The 18,823-nt window shown below is 47.2% G+C and overlaps 1 protein-coding gene across 1 annotated transcript in view; it reads left to right on the top strand.

Moving 5' to 3' along the window:
• LARP1B (La ribonucleoprotein 1B) overlaps nucleotides 1-18,823 on the top strand; it is an 87,920-nt gene that overhangs the window by 48,754 nt on the left and 20,343 nt on the right. The window contains exons 10-15 of the mRNA XM_082266707.1: nucleotides 331-503; nucleotides 615-974; nucleotides 1,864-1,990; nucleotides 2,078-2,208; nucleotides 4,830-4,936; nucleotides 11,031-11,191. Coding sequence (XP_082122833.1) covers nucleotides 331-503; nucleotides 615-974; nucleotides 1,864-1,990; nucleotides 2,078-2,208; nucleotides 4,830-4,936; nucleotides 11,031-11,191 — 1,059 coding nt within the window. The remainder of the gene's footprint in view (nucleotides 1-330; nucleotides 504-614; nucleotides 975-1,863; nucleotides 1,991-2,077; nucleotides 2,209-4,829; nucleotides 4,937-11,030; nucleotides 11,192-18,823) is intronic.

Raw genomic sequence — 18,823 nt, forward strand, 5'->3', positions numbered from 1 at the left:
ATCGGATGTCAGCGGATGGTCATCCGCTGACCTCAGCAATGCCATTGACATGCATTATGTGGCAGTGTTCATATATATTCTGTAATACTAGGTCTCTTTGACATTATATCTACAGTGTGTTCTGTAAAGTGCAATTCAGTTCTGGTATAATGTTTATACTGAACTTCTTTGTAATTGCTGTATTCGCTAATAGGATATTTCCTCTTCATGGAGAGGAAAAAAAGGCCAAAGGAGTATGAAAACAGAAGCATGACCAATTCAGAAATACTGTAGTCATTGCTTTTTTCTTTTTAAAAAACAAAAACCTATTCCTTCTCACTGTCTTCCTAGGATCTGCTCCTAATTCTCCTAGGAAAGGAAGTTCTCTGTTTCCAGAAAGAAGTTCAGAACCCAGTAACCTGCAGACAATGTCAAAAGGTTTATCTGCAAGTCTTCCAGATCTGGATTCTGAACCTTGGATTGAAGTAAAGAGAAGACACCGAGCCTCTCCCCCAAAGCCAAAGGTATAGAGATTGTATGAATGTTTAGTGTCTTCATTTGCTGTGTTTTTCACCTAGAACTGAACTGCATTATGATTTGCTGTAGCAGAGTCAATGAAACATGTCTGCTTACAGGAAGCCGAGAGCTGTCCAGTGACTCCAAAACAACAAGTGACTGAAGAAGTGGAGCAAGAAGAGCTGGACTTCATGTTTGATGAGGAGATGGAACACCTACAGGGACGCAAAAATAACTTCACAGACTGGTCTGATGAGGACTCAGATTATGAGATTGACGATCAAGACCTGAATAAAATCCTTATTGTTACACAGACCCCACCTCACCTTAGGAAGCATCCAGGTGGGGACCGTACAGGAAATCACACCTCACGATCCAAAATTACATCTGAACTAGCCAAGGCTATTAACGATGGGCTGTATTATTATGAGCAGGACCTATGGAAGGAAGATGATGAAACGGATCACCTAGCATTGAAGGTATTTATCACTTGGTTTATTAGCAGTAATTTACAACCTTAACCATGCAAAGTCATCTATTTCTGTGCGGTAAAATCAAATGCATTCGTAACACTGATTTCTTGTAATTTTCACATGAGAATGTAATTGACGACCTGTTTTAGGCCTCATTCACAGATCATACGTAAGTGTACACCCAAAGGCCAATTACTGCTGCTAAATGTAACCCATTCCTCAAGGCAGTGAGGAGGCGACATATCACCACCTCATTGCCTTTCAAATGCCTCTGGAAAGTGATCCACCTCCAACTGCTTTTCAGAAGGGCAGCAAGCACTGCCGCATGTGTAAACTTATCCTAAAATCGAATCTGCATTCGATGAATAGCAGTGGAAGGTGTAATCCGTGCACTTATCACTCACCTCATGTCCCTGTTGTGTGGATCTACTGTTAAGCATAGTGCTAGGCACTTTTGGTTCTTATCAGTCAGGACTTTCCCAGAAGTTCCTATGAATTCAGCTATCCTGCATCAGTGTATCCAACTGACTCAATCCTCCAGCGAACATCTGTACTGATTTGAGTCACATGCTGTGTTAACTCCTGCTGCTGTGTGTGTTTGTTTTTTTTTTTACCAAAGCTAAGTTAAAATCAGAAGCTGTGGTTTTTGTGTGTTCACCCCCAAAATAGCCCATCATGTGATGATTGAGGTACAATCAAGAAAAGACTGCATGAAGTTCAACTGTAGATCCACATCTACTAAAGCATCCCTCTTTGTAGCCTTTGCATGTTTACACTATTAGTTTGACTGCAGTGCTAGAAGTAGTTCAGTCGTAAAGATTGTTGTTGACGTGGTTTTGTGTAGTTAATGTAATGGTTTTTTTTTTTTTTTTTTCTTCTACCTCCTAAAATTTAGCAAGAAATAGAAAACTTCAGGAAATTAAATGTCATCAGTAAAGCAGAATTTGACAGTCTTGCACCAGAGCTGCCAGTTCAGCCAGATACTGAACAGTCCCCACCAAATATTCCCACTTTTCCTCAAGGTAACATGCTTATAGACCTTTAAGGCTGATTTGATTTGTTTTGCAAACCTCAAGCACCAAATCCTGATTGTCCTCATCTACTCTCAGATGTTCCAGAATCTCCTGTATCCATACCGGTTAGAACACCTAAAACTCCGCGTACTCCACGTCTGCAGGATCCCACCAAGACACCGCGCTTTTACCCCGTGGTAAAGGAAACCAAATCCATGGATAACCAGGTGAAACTCAAAATAATAATTATAGCACATATTTGCAGGTTACATAGAAAAACCGATGTGTCTATAAAGTTTGACAAAAAAAAAAAGTCAAGCAGGGAGAAAATCCTTTATTCAGGTGTTTTCTGGACTCCCTTCAGTTATACATCTTTTTTGTAAACTAGTGCCCAAAATCGAAAAGCATATTGTTGTAGGTTTTTTTATATCAAGTTAAACCACGGTCTATACTATTTTGTTGATTATATATATATATATATATATATATATATATATATATATATATATATTTGTATTTGTTTATTTTATTTTTTTCAGGAAGATAAATCCAATCCTCTCATTCAACTATGTACATTGCCAAGGGTTTTCAAAAACTGTAAAACTTGCGCATGCCAAATTCTCTTTTGTAGATATTGACCTAGAACTTTCCATTGTGTTGATTCTTATTTATTTTTTTTAATGACTATTTAGTGAGGGGTTTTGATTTTCCTTTTAAAGCCAAGGAACAACCTCAATGTTGTGTTATGAAGTGCTCCACCACCCAGCATCACTTGAGGTATACAAGTACGCCACAAAATATAAAAATGAATTTAAATGTATGGGATGCCATATTCCATGCCACGGGCTGCCTGCCTGTATTTTGACCCCCCTGAAGAATTCTGGGAGAGGAACTTAGACCAACTACAGAAGCAAAGGATGATAATGATTCTGAAAAAGTTTGACAGCAAAGTAAAAACGATTGCCATTGTTGAAATGCAGAGAAATTTTCTTTCTATGATCACGTTAAAGTACCACTATAGTGATCTATCTTGTATTTTGAAAATTCTTTATTGGGGTGTTTATTGCAGATATTGTTCCTATGGCAAGCCATAGATGAATCGATTTTCTTTCCATGGAAGGAAGGAGAGAAGAGTGCTCAATTTCCCCCATCAACACCGTCATTGATGGGAGGAATGCCTCCTGCAGCACTATTGTATTCTGCTGGCGGGGGAGCCTTCCCACTGGAAGAATACAATGATTACTGCTTGAGGCTATAGCTGCTAGCCGTAATTGCATTTAAAAAATCTGACAGGCTGGTTGTGCCCAAGTTGATTGATGGATGGTAATTCAACCTGCCCATACAGTTCCTTTTAAACCGGACGAATTGTGATCCATGTATGGCCAGCTTAAAGCGGTTGTAAACCCTAAAACATAAAAAAAAAAACCTTCAAGACAAAGGCATAATGAGCTAGTATGCGACGCATACTAGCCCATTATGTGTAACTTACCTTAGAACGAAGCCCCGACACGGACCCCCGGACATCACTGCGGGCGCTGCCATGATCCCTCGCCGTCTCTTCCGGGTTCGGCGGCTCCGGCGCGGTGATTGTCCAGAAGAGACGGCTCCGGCGCGATGATTGGCCGGAGCCGCGATGACGTCACTCCCGCGCATGTGATTTTTCCGGCAAGCTCCCGGCAAGTTAATTGAAGGTCCCCCCGGACCTTCAGAGCGCATGCGCCGCTCGCGCGAGCGGCTGCATGCACTTTAAATATCTCCTAAACCGTGCCGGTTTAGGAGATATTATTTGTACCTGCAGGTAAGCCTTATTATAGGCTTACCTGTAGGTTAAAGTGCCAAAAAGCGGGATACTACCGCTTTAAGGTTTAAATTTTCCCCAGGCAGTGTTAAAGCGGAGTTCCACCCAAAAGTGGAACTTCCGCTTTAGGTAATTCTAACCCCCTGACATGCCACATTTGGCATGTCATTTTTTGGGGGGGGGGGGGGGTAGCGGGTACCTAGTTTTGACATGTACCCACTTCCGCTCGGAGCGCCGCGGCGCCTTGAGCGGAAGTTCTCCTCTCCCCCTCCCTCCCTGCAATCTTCTGGGACATGTCAGAGGTCCCAGAAGATTGGCGGCCAATCACGACGCGTAGCGCAACTCGCGCATGCTCAGTGCGTACCCGGCTGTGTATCCGCAAACTGTCACAGCCGGGTGCCCACACCAGTGATGCCGCAGAGCAGAGAGGGAGAAGAGCGAGGCTTCAGGCGGCCGCATCGCTGGACCGTTGGACAGGTGAGTGTGTTTAGGCTGGAACTCCGCTTTAAAGTGAGTCTAAAGGAAAGAATTAAACTAAATAAAAAACATGTTCTACTTACCTACTCTGTGCAACAGTCATAGCAGCCCCGATCCTGTGAGTCCCTCGCTGACGGACCAAGCTCTCTCTCTCCCCCCTCCTGATTGGCTCACTGGCTGTGATTGACAGCAGCTGCTGTGTGAGCCAATGAGGGGAGAGTGATTCAGGAGAGCTGCTGCTCCCATGCACTTTGCTGGATCAAGATTGGGTTAGGTAAGTATAAGGGGAGATTGGGGTGTGGGGGGGGGGGGAGCTGCACCCAGAAGGTTTTTACCTTTTATGCATAAAATGCATGAAGGTAAAAAAAACTTGAGTCTTTAGAATCACTGTAAAGTTTGTTCCAACTCCTGCCACTGTTGGTTTGCCTGGATGACATGGTATGCATGTAAATGTACTGGGGGGGCAAAGGAATCCACATACAGAATACTGTCATTGCATAAACTAACTTCATACAATCATCTGAATTCAGTAGAGTACCAAATCTGTCCTAAATCAGATTGTTGTGTTTGTAGACCCCAAGAAAGAGAAAAACCCGACACAGTGCAAATCCACCTGTGGAAAGTCATGTTGGATGGGTAATGGACGTCAGGGAACACAGACCGCGGACTTCATCAGTGAGGTAAAATGTTAGAGCGCATTTCTACTATTACACTCATTATCATTGATTTTTTTTTTCTCAGCCTTTGGCCTTATGTATCCATGGTTCAATAGACCAAAACCATAAACATTGCTGTGACCAACAAGCCTAGGTAATTGTGGTGGGCATTTTAATAAATACAGCCAGTCACACCCTCCTGGCCACTGCTGCTTAGACCCACACAGAGGACCACAGTTGGGATTTTTTCTGTGAGATCTAAAATCAACTGCCGGACTGGGCGATGGGCTGGATAATTAGATTGAGGCTGGCCTGAAAGTTAAACGTCTCACGAGGTCCCTTGTGACCAGGTCACGGCCCGAGTCGCAGCGTTCCTCCTGGCCCGACAGCCCCCCATTTTGATGGAGAGGGGTTCTGTCTGGAGCGGTGCTCGCCTTGTTCCTGGTATGGTGAGTAGCTTTCACCCCCTCCCCCTGGGGGGGTTTGGAGTGAACATGGGCCCCTACTTGGGAAGGACGGACCCCCGAGTTCTCCTCCTTCCCGCAAGCACCCTCCCCATTTTACATACGCTGGGGCTGTTTGGGTGGTCTGGCCACTTTCCTGGGATGGGGGCCAGTGGTGGGGGGGGGGTTGTACCTGATGGGGGCTCCTGCAAGCCCCCCCCCCCCCCCCTCCTGCCTGGATCTGTCCTTGAGGCCTGGCTTCCCAATCCTGGGTCCCTGTATACCTCCTGGTGCTGCCATTTTGTTAGAACATACACGGCAGCCATGTTTGTGTAGTCCGGCCATTTTGCTGTGGTTTGCCATTGAAAATAGCAGCAGCCATGACAGTGGAGCCCTGTGGGTGGCAATTTCGGCGGTGGGAGCCCCTCCATCTCTTAGTGCTAACTGCTGGATTATTTTACTTTCTGATCGCCACATGTGTAGTGCAGATTATCTGCAGGCGCTTGTCTCTACGTGTGGTGAGTCTGGTGGGGTCTTCTCCTTCTCTGCTGAGGATCACTTGGTGCTTTGTGCCTGGCGACCAAGTGGTGCTGCCAGCGCGGTGGGGGTTGTCCCTTAGCAATGTGTTACACTTTTGTGGGGTACCCCTGGTGACTCATGGCGTCTTTGGAGCACATTTCCCTACCTGATCCCCTCTCTGAGGCTGGGGGGCACTCCAGGTTCCAACCATCCACCCATGCACTGATGGCATTTCTGGAGTCCCTTGTGTCCCGGGTGGAGGTGGCTTTTGGGCGACGGGCTAGCAAAAAACACCCCCTGCCTTTCCCTGACTCATCTGTCTCCTCAGATCCTGACTCTGATTCGGCTGCCGCGAACGTGGGTCACCCTGCTGGGTCTGAAACCAGGTGCTTGGCATCCTCCTGATAGTGAGGATGATTCCTCCATGTCTACGATTGCGCACTAAAAGGCGCTGGTGGATGCACTGATTTTATCTGAGCGTAAGACCCTGAAGATGGAGGACCCAGCTGAAGCTGCAACGAGGGCGCAGGTACCCTTTGGCACTCGCAAGCTATCCAGAGCGTCAAAGGTGTTTCCTTTCCCTGCCTATTTTGACAGAATTGTCGCTAAAGAGTGGGGATGACAAAAGCGTCCCCGTGGGGGTCCCTAAGCGCTTTACTAGGCGTTACCCTATGAGAAGTGGACTGTTGCGCTGGTGGTGGACCCACCGGTTTCCAGATTTAAACAAGGCAACCATGACTCCCGTTGAAGAGTCCCCGGCCTTTAAGGATTCGGCTGACTGGAAGGCGGAGGCTGTGGCCTGCCATATGTACACTTTGGCAATGAAGCCGGTATTCACCATTGTCCTAGTGTCTCAAACTGACCGAGTGGGCTAAGCTCTTACGCCGTGACCTGGAGAGGGGGGTGGGGGGGAACAGCTTCCCCCTGCCTTTCCTGAGCTGGCCGACAAGCTGGTCTAGGGGCTGCAGTTTATCTGTGATGCCTCTTTGGATGCGGCTCCCCTGATGGCTCGACTCTGTTTTAGCAGTGGTCCTTCAGCGTGTCTTTTGGCACAAGTGCTGGTCTGTGGATCAGACTTCAGAAAAAGCCTTGACTGATCTTCCTTTCCAAGGAGATCCCCTGTTTGGTGCTACCCTGGAAGACCTCATTAAAGGTCTCACAAAGAGGGAAGAGTACTTTTCCTCTGCAGGCTACTAAGGGCCAGGAACCTCGTTGTAGATGTGGGCCGCCTTCTCAGCTCATAAGGTTTTTTTTTTCCATCCCTCAGGGTCAACTGCCAAGGGCTCAAAGTCTTTCAGGGCCTCTTCAGGAGGATCCAAAAGAACCTGGTCTGGCAAGCAAAGATGGGGCTTCTCCAGACCCGTGGACAAGGTTCCTTCAGCATGAAGGTGCGCCCTCACCTGTATCGGGGGTGGGGGGGATGTCTTTGCTGGTTTCCGGATCCGTGGACTTCCTGGTTCAAGACAAGTGTGTCCACAAAGTAATTTGGTCCGGATACAAGATCGGGTTTTGCTCTCGTCCCCCGGCAAGGTTTTTTCCTTCCAACTTGTGCCTGTCCCCAGACTGCTTACAGGGCCTGTTCCTTCAAGGGGTGATTGTCCCGGTTCCAACTTCGCAACGTTTTCAGGGTTTTAACTCAAACCTGTTCACAGTCCCCAGGAAGGAAGGCGAAGTGCGTCCAATCCTGGACCTTAAGGCGCTAAACTGCTTTGTGCGGGAACTAAAGTTTAGAATGAAGTAAATTTGAATGTTGGTGGCATCCCTGCGTCAGGGGGATTTCCTCTATCGCTATCAAGGGTGCCTATCTTTTTATTCCAATATGTGCCAGTCACCAGCGTTTTCTCCGCTTTGCTCTGAGAGAGGAGCATTATCAGTTTGTGGCATTACCCTTTGTTCTCGCCTCTGCTCCTCAGGTCTTTACAAAAGTACTAGCCTTGCTATGCCAATGGGGGATCACGGCACTGGGCTATTTGGACGATCTCCTTCTGCGAGCAGAGTCTTCCTCTGCTCTGGTGGACAACCTGGAAATCACAATGTGAACTCTGCGGGAGCTCGGCTGGATTCTGAACTTTTAGAAGTCTGCTCTGGTTCTGTCCGCAAAGCTGGACTATCTGGGCCAGACTCTGGACTCAGCCTTAGCCAGAGTGCTCCTTCCTTTGGATAGACTCCAGAAATTGCAGGCTGCAATTCGTCTCCTACTGTCCAACAGATGGTCGTCTACCGAGATTCTGACCAAATGGTACAAGTCTCTCCAGTCTCTGGAAAATCCGTTCCGGCTGAGTCGGGGAACGAGGGAGTCCTTGATATGGTAGAAGATGCAAGAAAGGAGAGAGCGGCGCCAGCTTAGTATAGTACAAGTTTATTTAACACTGTTAAAATTGGTGACTCACTGTCCGAGGTTGGGTGAGACCGGTACACAAAGACTGTTAGGGTCATCCATCTTCCTCTTCCAGGATAGTGGTCATAGGAGAAGGTGGTGAGGTTCCAGAGGTATAGCCGAGCCGCTGTGGGGCTGCTAGTTGTCACTGGCCGCGGCGGAGCATGCACAACAGGGCTCCGGCTGCCGACTTCTGATCCCTGATGACATCACTTCCTGGCAGGAGAAAAATAGGGGTTGCACGCGTTCAGAGTATCCGTGCTCCTTCGTCTGGCGCCGCTCTCTCCTTTCTTGCATCTCTCAGGGCTTCTCCACGCTTCAGCCGGCTGCCGCGTACTATAGCTTTCCCTACAGTACCAAACTTTGTCCCCCCCCCCCCCCTCCCATCCACCCACATTCCTTGTACCATCTTGGGATATTAGAAGAGCGCCATGACACCCCCCACCTTGATATGGTGGCTTCATTCTCCGGCGCTTCAGCTGATAAAATAATTTCAACCCCTCGTATTGGACAGTGGTCACCATTGATGCCAGCCTGTCCGGCTAGGAAGGCGTCCTTGGCAAGCATTCTGCACGGGATCTGGACGCTGGAAGAGTCCATACTACGGAGCAATGTCTTGGAACTCTGAGTGATCAGACTGTGTCTGGATCATTGGACGGATCGTCTTCAGGGTTGTGCAGTGCACATTTAATGTGAAAATGCCACGGCCGTGGCTTATGTCAATCATCAAGGGGGCACAAGCAGTGTCCTGGCGGCTCTGGAGGTAGCCAGTATTCTATGGTGGGCAGAACGGTTCGTTCCAGCCCTCTCTGCCGTACACATTTTCGGGTTGGAAAACTGGCAGATTTTTTCAGTTGGCAGGCTTTGGACCACAGGGAGTGGTCCTTTCATCCGGAGGTGTTTTCATCAGGTGTCTCTCTGATGGGGCACACCCGAGGTAGAGGATCTTCTGTCCCAAAGACTGATCTTCCATCCTGCTTTACAGTCACTATTTTTGACAGCTTGGCTGTTGAACGCCAGGTGCAGAAGTTATAGGGGTAGGGGTTTATCTGAGTCAGTGAATTCCACTCTGTTGAAAGCTAGGGAATCTTCTAGGAAGATCTAACATTGTATGTGAAAGACTTACATTGCATGGTGTGAGTTTCTTGGTGTTCCTCCTCGCTCCTTCTCTGTGGCTCGGATCTTAACCTTCCTTCAATGGGGGATTGAACAGAAATTGGCCTGGAGTACCATAAAGGGACAGGTGTTGGCTTTGGCAGTCGTCTTCCAATGACCTTTGGCCACACACTCCCTGGTGCGTTCCTTTTTTCAGGGTGTCCAACATTTGGTTCCTCCAGTGCGGGCTCTGTTGACGCCTTGGGATCTTAATTTGGTGCTTTCAGTTCTGCAGAAGCCTCCTTTTGAAAACATTCTGGAGATTCCCCTGCTTCTTTGTCCCAGAAGGTGGCCTTTTTAGTGGCTATCACTTCTGTGTGCAGGGTGTCGGAACTGGCGGCGTTATCCTGTCCACCTTACCTGGTGGTTCCTCGCCCCTGTCTGTCGTTCCTTCCAAAGGTTGTCTCTCTGATTTTCATTTGAATGAAGACCTTGTGTTGCCTTCCTTGTGTACCAGGCCTAAACATGACTTTTTTTTTTTTTTTGTGATCACGGATGGACCTTGCAAAGAGTTGTCCGCTTCCTCTGCGACCATTTCCAGATGGATCAGATAGACGGTAGTTCAGGCGTATTCCATCAGGGGTCAGGTTCCTACTTTCCCTGTCAAGGCGCACTCTAATAGGGCGCTTAGTGCCTCCTGGGCCTTCCATCATCAGGCGTCCGTGAATGCAGGTTTGCAAGGCGGCCACCTGGTTGCACACTTTTACAAAGTTTCATAAAGTGGATGTGTTGGCATCTGCGGATGCTTCCTTTGGTCGCAAGGTTTGCAGGCTACTGTTTAAGAGGACCTGATCCTCTTTGAGGGAGTGTTGTTTCTTTTTTTCAGGTGGGCTCCGGTTGTTTGGTTGAGCCCCTGTTGAATGGTTGGCTAATGTTTAGCCTTGGGGAATTTTTTGGTTGTTCCCACCCCTCATGTTTAACACTGCTTTGGGGCATCCCAGTGGTTATGAATACCAGGAGCTGTGTCCATCAATGAACGAAAGAGAAAATGGGATTTTTGACTTACCATAAAATTAATTTCTCTGATCTTCATTGACGGACACAGCACCCACCCCTCTGTGGAGTTATTATTCTCCTGATACTGCTTGTTACAAAACTGAGTGTCTATAGCAGAGAGGGAGTATACTCCCTGGCACTGCCCATGGGTGTAGCCAGAATTTTTATTCTGTTTGTGTTCTACTCCTGTAGAGGGCAGTATAACCCAATGGTTATGAATACCAGGAGCTGTGTCCTTCGATAAACATCAGAGAAATGGATTTTGCGGTAAGCCAAAATCCCATTTTTTTGCAAGAAGTGCAAATCACTGATTTCAAACAAGTATGGAGATTGAGATGAGAGCTCTGACTTTAGCCTTTACTTGCTGCATGTTTGTTTCAGTTCAGTGACCCAAAAGTTATGAAACCAGAGACCAACAGCCAGAAAACTAGCATTTTCAGGAGGTGGTCGTCAGTGGCAAGTCATGTTTGTTCCAGTACAGATTATCTTTAGGATCAGGCCACATCAGTTACTGTGTGTTCATAAACGGTTTCAATGCAGTGAAAATGTGCAAATTGATGACTTTCGTATCTTACTTTCCATTGTGATGTGTACTGCTGACTCACGTTGTGTGACTTTTTGTTTGCAGCAGTTCTAATGCTTCTCCTTCAGAAGGCACCCCACTTGTCGGAAGCTTTGGGTGCACCCCTCATTCTTTACCCAAGTTTCAACATCCTTCTCATGAACTGTTGAAGGAGAATGGATTTACGCAGCAAGTGTACCACAAATATCGGCGACGGTGCCTAAATGGTAAATATGTGTTTTCTAACTTGGAATAGAGAGATTTTTTTGGGCATCGAGGTAGGACAGAGGGGATATAAATAAGTATGTCCTCACTCAACCCTCTACCAAATATGATAACAAAAAATAATGACGCAACTTTAACCAGAGCCAAGGGGGATAACTTTGGAAGTTCCAGAAAATGTGACTTCTGTGTAAAGAATCCAATAATGTTTGGCTGCAGTTACATTGAGCAGCATTTACATTTTTGCCTGAGTTCTATGTTCCGGTTTTCACAGGTCAGCTGTATGTGTCATGTAGTGTAGACTTCCTTCCTCCAGGGATGCTGATGCTAGAGCTATAACTTAGTGCTCGGTTTACGTTTTTTTTATTTTAATTGCTATAGAGATTTTCCAGTGCTATTGCATATTCAAAATGGAATATTCTATTTTTTGTTTTTTGATTGCTACAAAGCATTGCCATAGTCTGCACCGTAAGTGCAGTGATTAGAGCAGTGCAGTGATCCCCCCCCCCCGCACTGTAGCATAGACATAAAATCTCTCAAGCAGCTAGCTAAATTCTGTTGATGGCAGAAAAAGTGAATAAAAGTCCAAGTAGGCAGCGCTGAGTGATGAGTATAATCCGAATCAGTCCCAATCTGATAGGTAGATTCCGTCACCAAGAAAGTGAATACTGCTTGGTGACGGAAAGTGAGGCTGCTTACCAGACTTCAAAGCTTTGGAGCATGTAATGAACCCAGATGGAAGGACACAAAGACAACCGGCTGCTTCACGGTGACTCCCAAACTGATAGGTAATTCCTCACACACAGCTCCCAAGCAATGATTGATAATCAGCATTCAAGGGTGTAGAGTACCGTGAGACATAAAAGATCCAGACATAGTGAAGCCCCGTATGCAAGCAGGATATACTTATATTATAAAAATATACTCAATAACAGGTGATAAAATAAGGCAGTAAAATCAAGTAGATCATCTGTTGGCCGCCGCGGCTTGAGAGCATACCAGCGTTATGTCCAGCCTGCTGCGTTATGTCCAGCTTTGGAGGTCTGGTAAGCAGCCTCTCATTACACACAGATTCGGGTGACGTGTGGTTTCAGTATTCACTTTCTTGGTGAAGGAATCTACCTATCTGATTGGGACTGATTTGGATTATACTTATCACTCAACGCTGCCTACTTGGACTTTAATATCAGTTTAACAGTTTCAAAAAACCATTACATTCTTGGAATGCCAGGATTGCTAACTGTCACATTTGCTTATGTCCTCAACCAAACTGTCAAGCCATCAAATGGCTTGTATCCTAACTGATCACATGTGCAGCACCATTGCAGTTGCAGATCAAACAGAAGCAGCTTCCTTGGCTGTAAAGGACAGGAGGGTTTAGTTCCGCTTTTAAAGCTATCAGCAGATCGGTCTCTACAAACTCGGCAGTGCCTAAAAATAGAGAGCAACTGAGCCTGTGCAGAGCAGGGTAAAACAGTGTATTACTTGATTTGAAACAGTGTAGCGACTTATTTTTAATGTTTTCCATAGCTATGCCTGCAAAAGGAGCCAGTCTGAAGTTATCTAGCAGTACTTCATTTTCTGACTAAAGTTCCACTTTAAGTTGGGTTAAACGTACCAGTGGGTTTAAGAAGGGGGGGGGGGGGATTACCCCATCCACACAAGCAATATGGAGGCAGGGAACTCCCCTGCTGCACTATTGTATTCTGACACCTCCCCCCTCCCATTCTGAATAAACAATACTTATATAGCATTGGCTACATGTTCTGATCGAATGCTGGTTTTCCAACAGGACTGTTTGTCACAAGCCGGTCAGCAAACTGGCTTCTGTGGAACAAAGAGGAGTACACATTTGCTGAAATTTGTCCAGGATTGCAGGAATTTTTATACGTGTATACCCAGCTTTACTAAAGAAGCAATTGAAGCAATGGGATATGGGTTTATTTGGCATATAAAGGGTAAAAAAGGGTTGCTTGTAGCAATGTGGGAGATACAAATGCTAACCTTCTATAAATGCTTGTAACTAGGCTGTCTCCATCTTCTCCCCCACTAAATATGTTTAACAAAACAAAACTGCTGCAGGTTTAAAGTACTGTCACATGGAAGTGCCTGCACACCAGCTTTGTTAGCTAGCGATCTTCCTATGAGCACAGTGCTTTGAAGAATTCTGCAAGTGTGTGCAGGGGCCTGCTTTTTTATATCTGAAGCAAAGTCACTTTAAAATTTGTTCTAAGTCTTCCGTGACAAGCATGTAGCCAGTGAAGTTTTTATGAAGTTGATCACTCTTAATCTACAAACTTGTCCCAGGTCAGTCACTGAAAAAATCATAAGGTTGTTGGATCCGCATGACAGATAAGGAACTAACATTCAGCAGTAGTCTTTCCTGTATTTTTCATTACAGGTGTTTGCATACAGAAACTAATAACTATTATTTCTCTGTCGCTCATTGACAGACGTAGTCCTCGTTGATTAATAACAACTCGGGTTATACTGCCCTCTACAGGAGTAGGACTAGACAGGAAAGAAAACGTTGTGGCCACACCCTAGGGGCAGTCCCAGAGGGTATATCCTCTCACTTCCTGCTACAGCAAATCAGTTTTTTTCTGTCTAGTTAGGAGTAAGGACCTAGATGCCTTGCTAGGATCTTCGGTCCTGGCAGATTTTTTTTCTTAGAAAGCCTGACGGGTTTGTGGTGAATGCGGGCCCCTCTCTGAAATGGTAAGGATGGGTCTCCCCTCTATCCTATAACATGTCACAGATCCCCCTATTTGAGTGTGATTTTTGTGAACAAGAAACCAGGAGGCTTGGTTTGGGAGCTGACAATCTAATGTCATTTCAAAACTGTAAAGATGACTGAAGTCAGTGGCAGTACTAGAATATTACTGTGGTAGCATAAGGTATCCTACCTGTCAGAGGTGTTCACAGGGCGATGTCTATGCATGTATAACTGCAGTCCAGATCGCATTCCTCCAGCAAGGGCAGGCTGCCTTCCGACGGCCCACGGACTGCATGCGGCCCGCCAGGGTCCGGTACCGCCGGCCAGGCTGATCACCATCCAGGGTGAAGTTTGGGGGGCCGATGCACTCCCGCAGGCCGCTAGGCCGAATACAGCATCCCGCAGGCCGCTGCTAAGCCGCCGCTATCCTAACAGGCCGCCGCCATTGTCTTGCAGAGCACACGAGGCCGCCATATTGGCGTAGCCTCGTGTCTCCAGCATGGGGGCGGCCATGTTTGAGGTGACCAAACACCTCGTGGAGCCAGGGGGAGGCGCCGGAAGGCGTGTTAAGGGGCGGAGCCGCCTCCTTTACCCAGGAAAAAGGGCCAAAGACTTCCTGTCTGTAACAGGACAGCACTGAGCAAGCTGATGAAAACTTCTGTGCATCAGGGATGAGCCTTGGGGTCTCTCTCTCTCTCTCTCTCTCTCTCTCTCCCCCTCTCTCTCTCTCTCTCTCTCTCTCTCTCTCTGTGGGGTCCAAAAAGGCAGGTAACACTGAGGGGCGCTGTTGCGACTGGGGGATACAAAAAAAAAAAAAAGTTTTTTACTTTGTCATTTTTTGTCGCTGGCAAATGTCTTGTATAATCATTGACCCTGCCGCATAGGGATCCCCACCTGATCCCCTCAAGGTGGCCGCAGGACCCTCCAGTACCCCACTTGTTTTTAATGCATTATCGGCAGTTTTGGAGTCTTTGGTATCCCGGGTGGAGGTGGCCTGTCAGGGACGGGGGTCAAGAAGCGACCCCCGCCTACCCCTATTTTTTATCTGATACTTCAGATACGGATTCGGAGCTGGTCAATGCAGCTGCAGGTCCCTCTTATGGGGCTGTTGTCTCAGGTAATGTCTCCTCAGCAGTGAGGAGAACGTTTCTGCCTCCGCCATAGCACAAGAGTGGTGGATGCACTAGTTGTGTCCGTTCGGGAAACCTTTAGTCTTGAGGTTACACCGGCAGAGGTAGCTGAGACTGAAATTCTTTGTTGGTACTTGTTAGCCTACCAAAAGGGCGAAGGATTTTCCTTTACCCAAATGGGGTCGTTTTGAAACGAACCCCTGTTATTTCCTAACGCATGGCTAGGCGCTATCCGTTTGAGGAATCCCTCTTTAAAGGATAGACGGTACCACCTGCTGTCTTGCCACAGACTGTTAGGATAAAGAGGACCTCGTAACCAACGAGGACCTTCCCTTTCTGCTCATAAAGAGTTTGTTCGTTCCGCGAGGGCGGGCGATAAGGCGAGACCCTCCAAAGCCCCTTCAGAGAGTTTTTCAAAGGGCGCTGGTCGGCTAAACAAAAAGTCCGGCTCAGCCAAGCCTGAAGTATACAGCCTGATGCGCCCCTACCCATCTCTGGGGTGGGGGGATGGCTTCACCGGTTTCCGGATCCATGGCTTGCCAGAACCCCGGACTAAGGGGTTCGCGAGGTCATACGGTCAGGATACAGGATCGAGTTTCGATCACTTCCACCGGTACGATTCGTCCCTTCTAACATTGAACGGTTTCAGGGGTTCTATTTGAACCTGTTCACAATGCCCAGGAAAGAGGGCAAGGTGCGTCCAATTCTGGACTTGGGGAAAGATGGAGTCCATCCGAACAGTGGTGGCCTCCCTGCATCAGGGGGAGTTCCTGGCGTCCATAGACATTTAGGATGCCTATCCTTGTATCCCCATCATCGCAGGACATCAGCGTTTTCTTCGCTTTCCCAAAGATCATCCCTGGTTCCCACCAGGAGACTGAACTATCTGGGCCTAATGTTGGATACATCCTGGGCAAGAAAGTTTCTCCTTTCGGATGTTGCTGTCCGTCAATTGGCTGGGACTGATGGTGACCTTCTTAGAGGCAGTACCGTATACCCAGTCTCAGACCCGAATTCTCCTGAAGGAGATTTTTTTTCTAATGGAATCAGAATTTCCGATTTCCTGGACAATCGGATCCGGTTGAGCGAGCGGACCAGGAAGTCTCCGATGCTCAACCAGGGGAAGTCATTCCTTCCGATAGCATCCAGGTTACCAATAGGGTATCGGAACTGAGAGCGATCAGATTTTGTCTGATTTACTGGACCGAGCAGCTCTAGAGCAGCCCGATTCGGATCCAATCACACTATGCCACGGTCGTGACTTATGTCAAGAAAGGGGCACTTAGAGTGTCCTGGTGGCCATCTAAACGACTAGCCTCTTTTCATTGGACGGAACGGTTTGTTCCGGATCTCCCCGCAGTGTTCACTCTGGGGGTGGGAAATCGGCAGGCAGATTATTTCAGCCATCAGATTCTGGATCAAGGGGTATAGACTCTTCATCCAGAGGTTTTTCACTAGCTGTCCCTTCATTGGGGCACCCCGGATGTGGATCTGTTGGCACCTTGGCTCAACAGGAAGGTGCGGAAGTTTGTAGCTCGCACCCGCGATCCTCTAGCGGACGCAGCAGAAACGCTGATCGCCCCGTGGGGGCAGTATCAGCTACGGCATGCCTTCCATCCTCTCAAGTCACTGCGGGAACTTCTTCGCAGGATAGAGGTGGAGGGAATTCCAGTTATTCTGGAAATTCCGGACTGACCTCGTCGAGCCTGGTACGCCGACCTGGTGAGGCTAGTCGCGGACGCTTCTTGGAGACTTCCTCTCAGGGAGGATTTGCGGTCTCAGGGACCGATCTTCCATCTTGCTTTACAATCGCTGGCTTAATGGCCTGGCCATTGAGACCCAGGTACTGAAGGACAAGGGAGTGTCAGCTTCAGTTATTCCTACCTCTAGTTAAAGCAAGGAAAGCGACTTCCAGCACATGGAAGTCTTATATGGCGTGGTGTAAATCTTTTGTATTTCCCCCACATACCTATTCGGTGACCCGAATCTTGGTCTGTCTGCAACAAGGGGTTGAGCAGAAACTGTCCTTGAGCACTATCAAGGGTCAGGTTTCGGCGTTAGCAATTTTCTTTCAGAAACCTTTGGCTAATCATTCCTTGGTGCGGAATTTCATCCAGGGGGTGCGACATCTGGCTCCACCAGTGCGCGCACCCTTACCGCCTGGGATCTTAATTTAGTGTGGTCGGTTCTTCAGAAATTTCTCTTGAAGATATTAGGGAGATTCCCTTGCTTACATTATCCCAGAAGGTGGCCTTCTTGGTGGCCATTACTTCTGCACGCAGGGTGTCAGAACTGGCCGCATTATCTTGTCGTTCCCCATATCTGGTGGTTCATAGGGATAAGGTGGTTCTTCTTCCAGATCCATCCTTCCTTCCTAAGTGGTTTTCAGAGTTTTCATCTGAATAAAAATATTGTGTTACCTTCCCCGTGTCCTAAGACTAGCCATCCTTGGGAGTTTGCATTACACTCCTTGGATGGGGTTCAGAAGGATACACTTGACTACTACGAACTTGTTTTCGTAAGACGGACTCACTTTTTGTGATCACGGATAGCCCTTGAAGGGGGTTGCCTGTGTCTGCCACGACCATATCTAGATGGACCAGTCAGACGGTGGTACAGGCTTATTCTATTAAGGGTCGGAATCCTCCGTTCCCTGTTAAGGCGCACTCTACTCGGGCGCCTAGTGTCTCCTGGGTCTTCCGCCATCAGGCGTCAGCGATCCAGGTTTTCAAGGCGATGATTTGATCGTCGGTTCATACCTTTACAACATTTTATAAAGTTGATGTGATGGCATCATCAGATGCCTCTTTTGGCCACAAGGTTCTGCAGGCCGCAATCTGAGGAGACTGTTGGTCTACCTCAAGGGTTTGTTGGGTGTTTCACTTAGGTCTCATCTTTTTGCTCGATGAGTCCTTGATGCTTCTGGTTGGCTCCGGTTGGGCCTTCTGGATTTTGATTTCTGTTATCCCACCCCCTCATTTGTGGTACTGCTTTGGGACGTCCCGAGTTGTTATTAATCAACGAGGACTACGTCTGTCAATGAGACACAGAGAAAAATGGATTTTTGTAAAATCTTACCGTAAAATCCTTTTTTCTTAAGCTCATTGACAGACGTAGTACCCGCCCCTCTGTTTTTGAGTTGGGTTGGGTTAAATTCTCTAAACACTGCTTTGTGACATAACTGATTTGCTGTAGCAGGAAGTGAGAGGATATACCCTCTGGGACTGCCCCTAGGGTGTGGCCAGAACGTTTTCTTTCCTGTCTAGTCCTACTCCTGTAGAGGGCAGTATAACCAGAGTTGTTATTAATCAACGAGGACTACGTCTGTCAATGAGAAAAGGATTTTACGTTAAGATTTTACAAAAATCCATTTATAATGTAATCTGCTAGCTGTACAGGGTAATCCCATAGATTGTTGTATCCGCATGGCAGATAAGGAACTAACATTCAGCAGTAGTCTTTCCTGTATTTTCATTACAGGTGTTTACTGCATACAGGAACTAATAACTATTATACAATGTAATCTGCTAGCTGTACAGGGTAATCCCATAGACCCAGTAGGCTCTTTTCTGTTTTGAGTATCTGTTCTGTGCTGTCTGCATACTAGTGTCCTCAGAGGAAGTGGCTAGACTGTCTAAGTCGGCTTTCAGGGAGGAAATAGTGGTGTACCAGTCTGGTCTGTTCTACTCTTGGCAAAACGAAGTGTGGCTAGAGTAGAAATAATTCAGAATAATAATAACTAAAGAGCAATAGATTTTGACAATTAAGATTTCCCTCCAAACAAATGCACC

The sequence above is a fragment of the Pelophylax lessonae genome (assembly GCF_965119305.1).
Source record: "Pelophylax lessonae genome assembly, chromosome: 1".
Classification (NCBI taxonomy): Eukaryota; Metazoa; Chordata; class Amphibia; order Anura; family Ranidae; genus Pelophylax; species Pelophylax lessonae.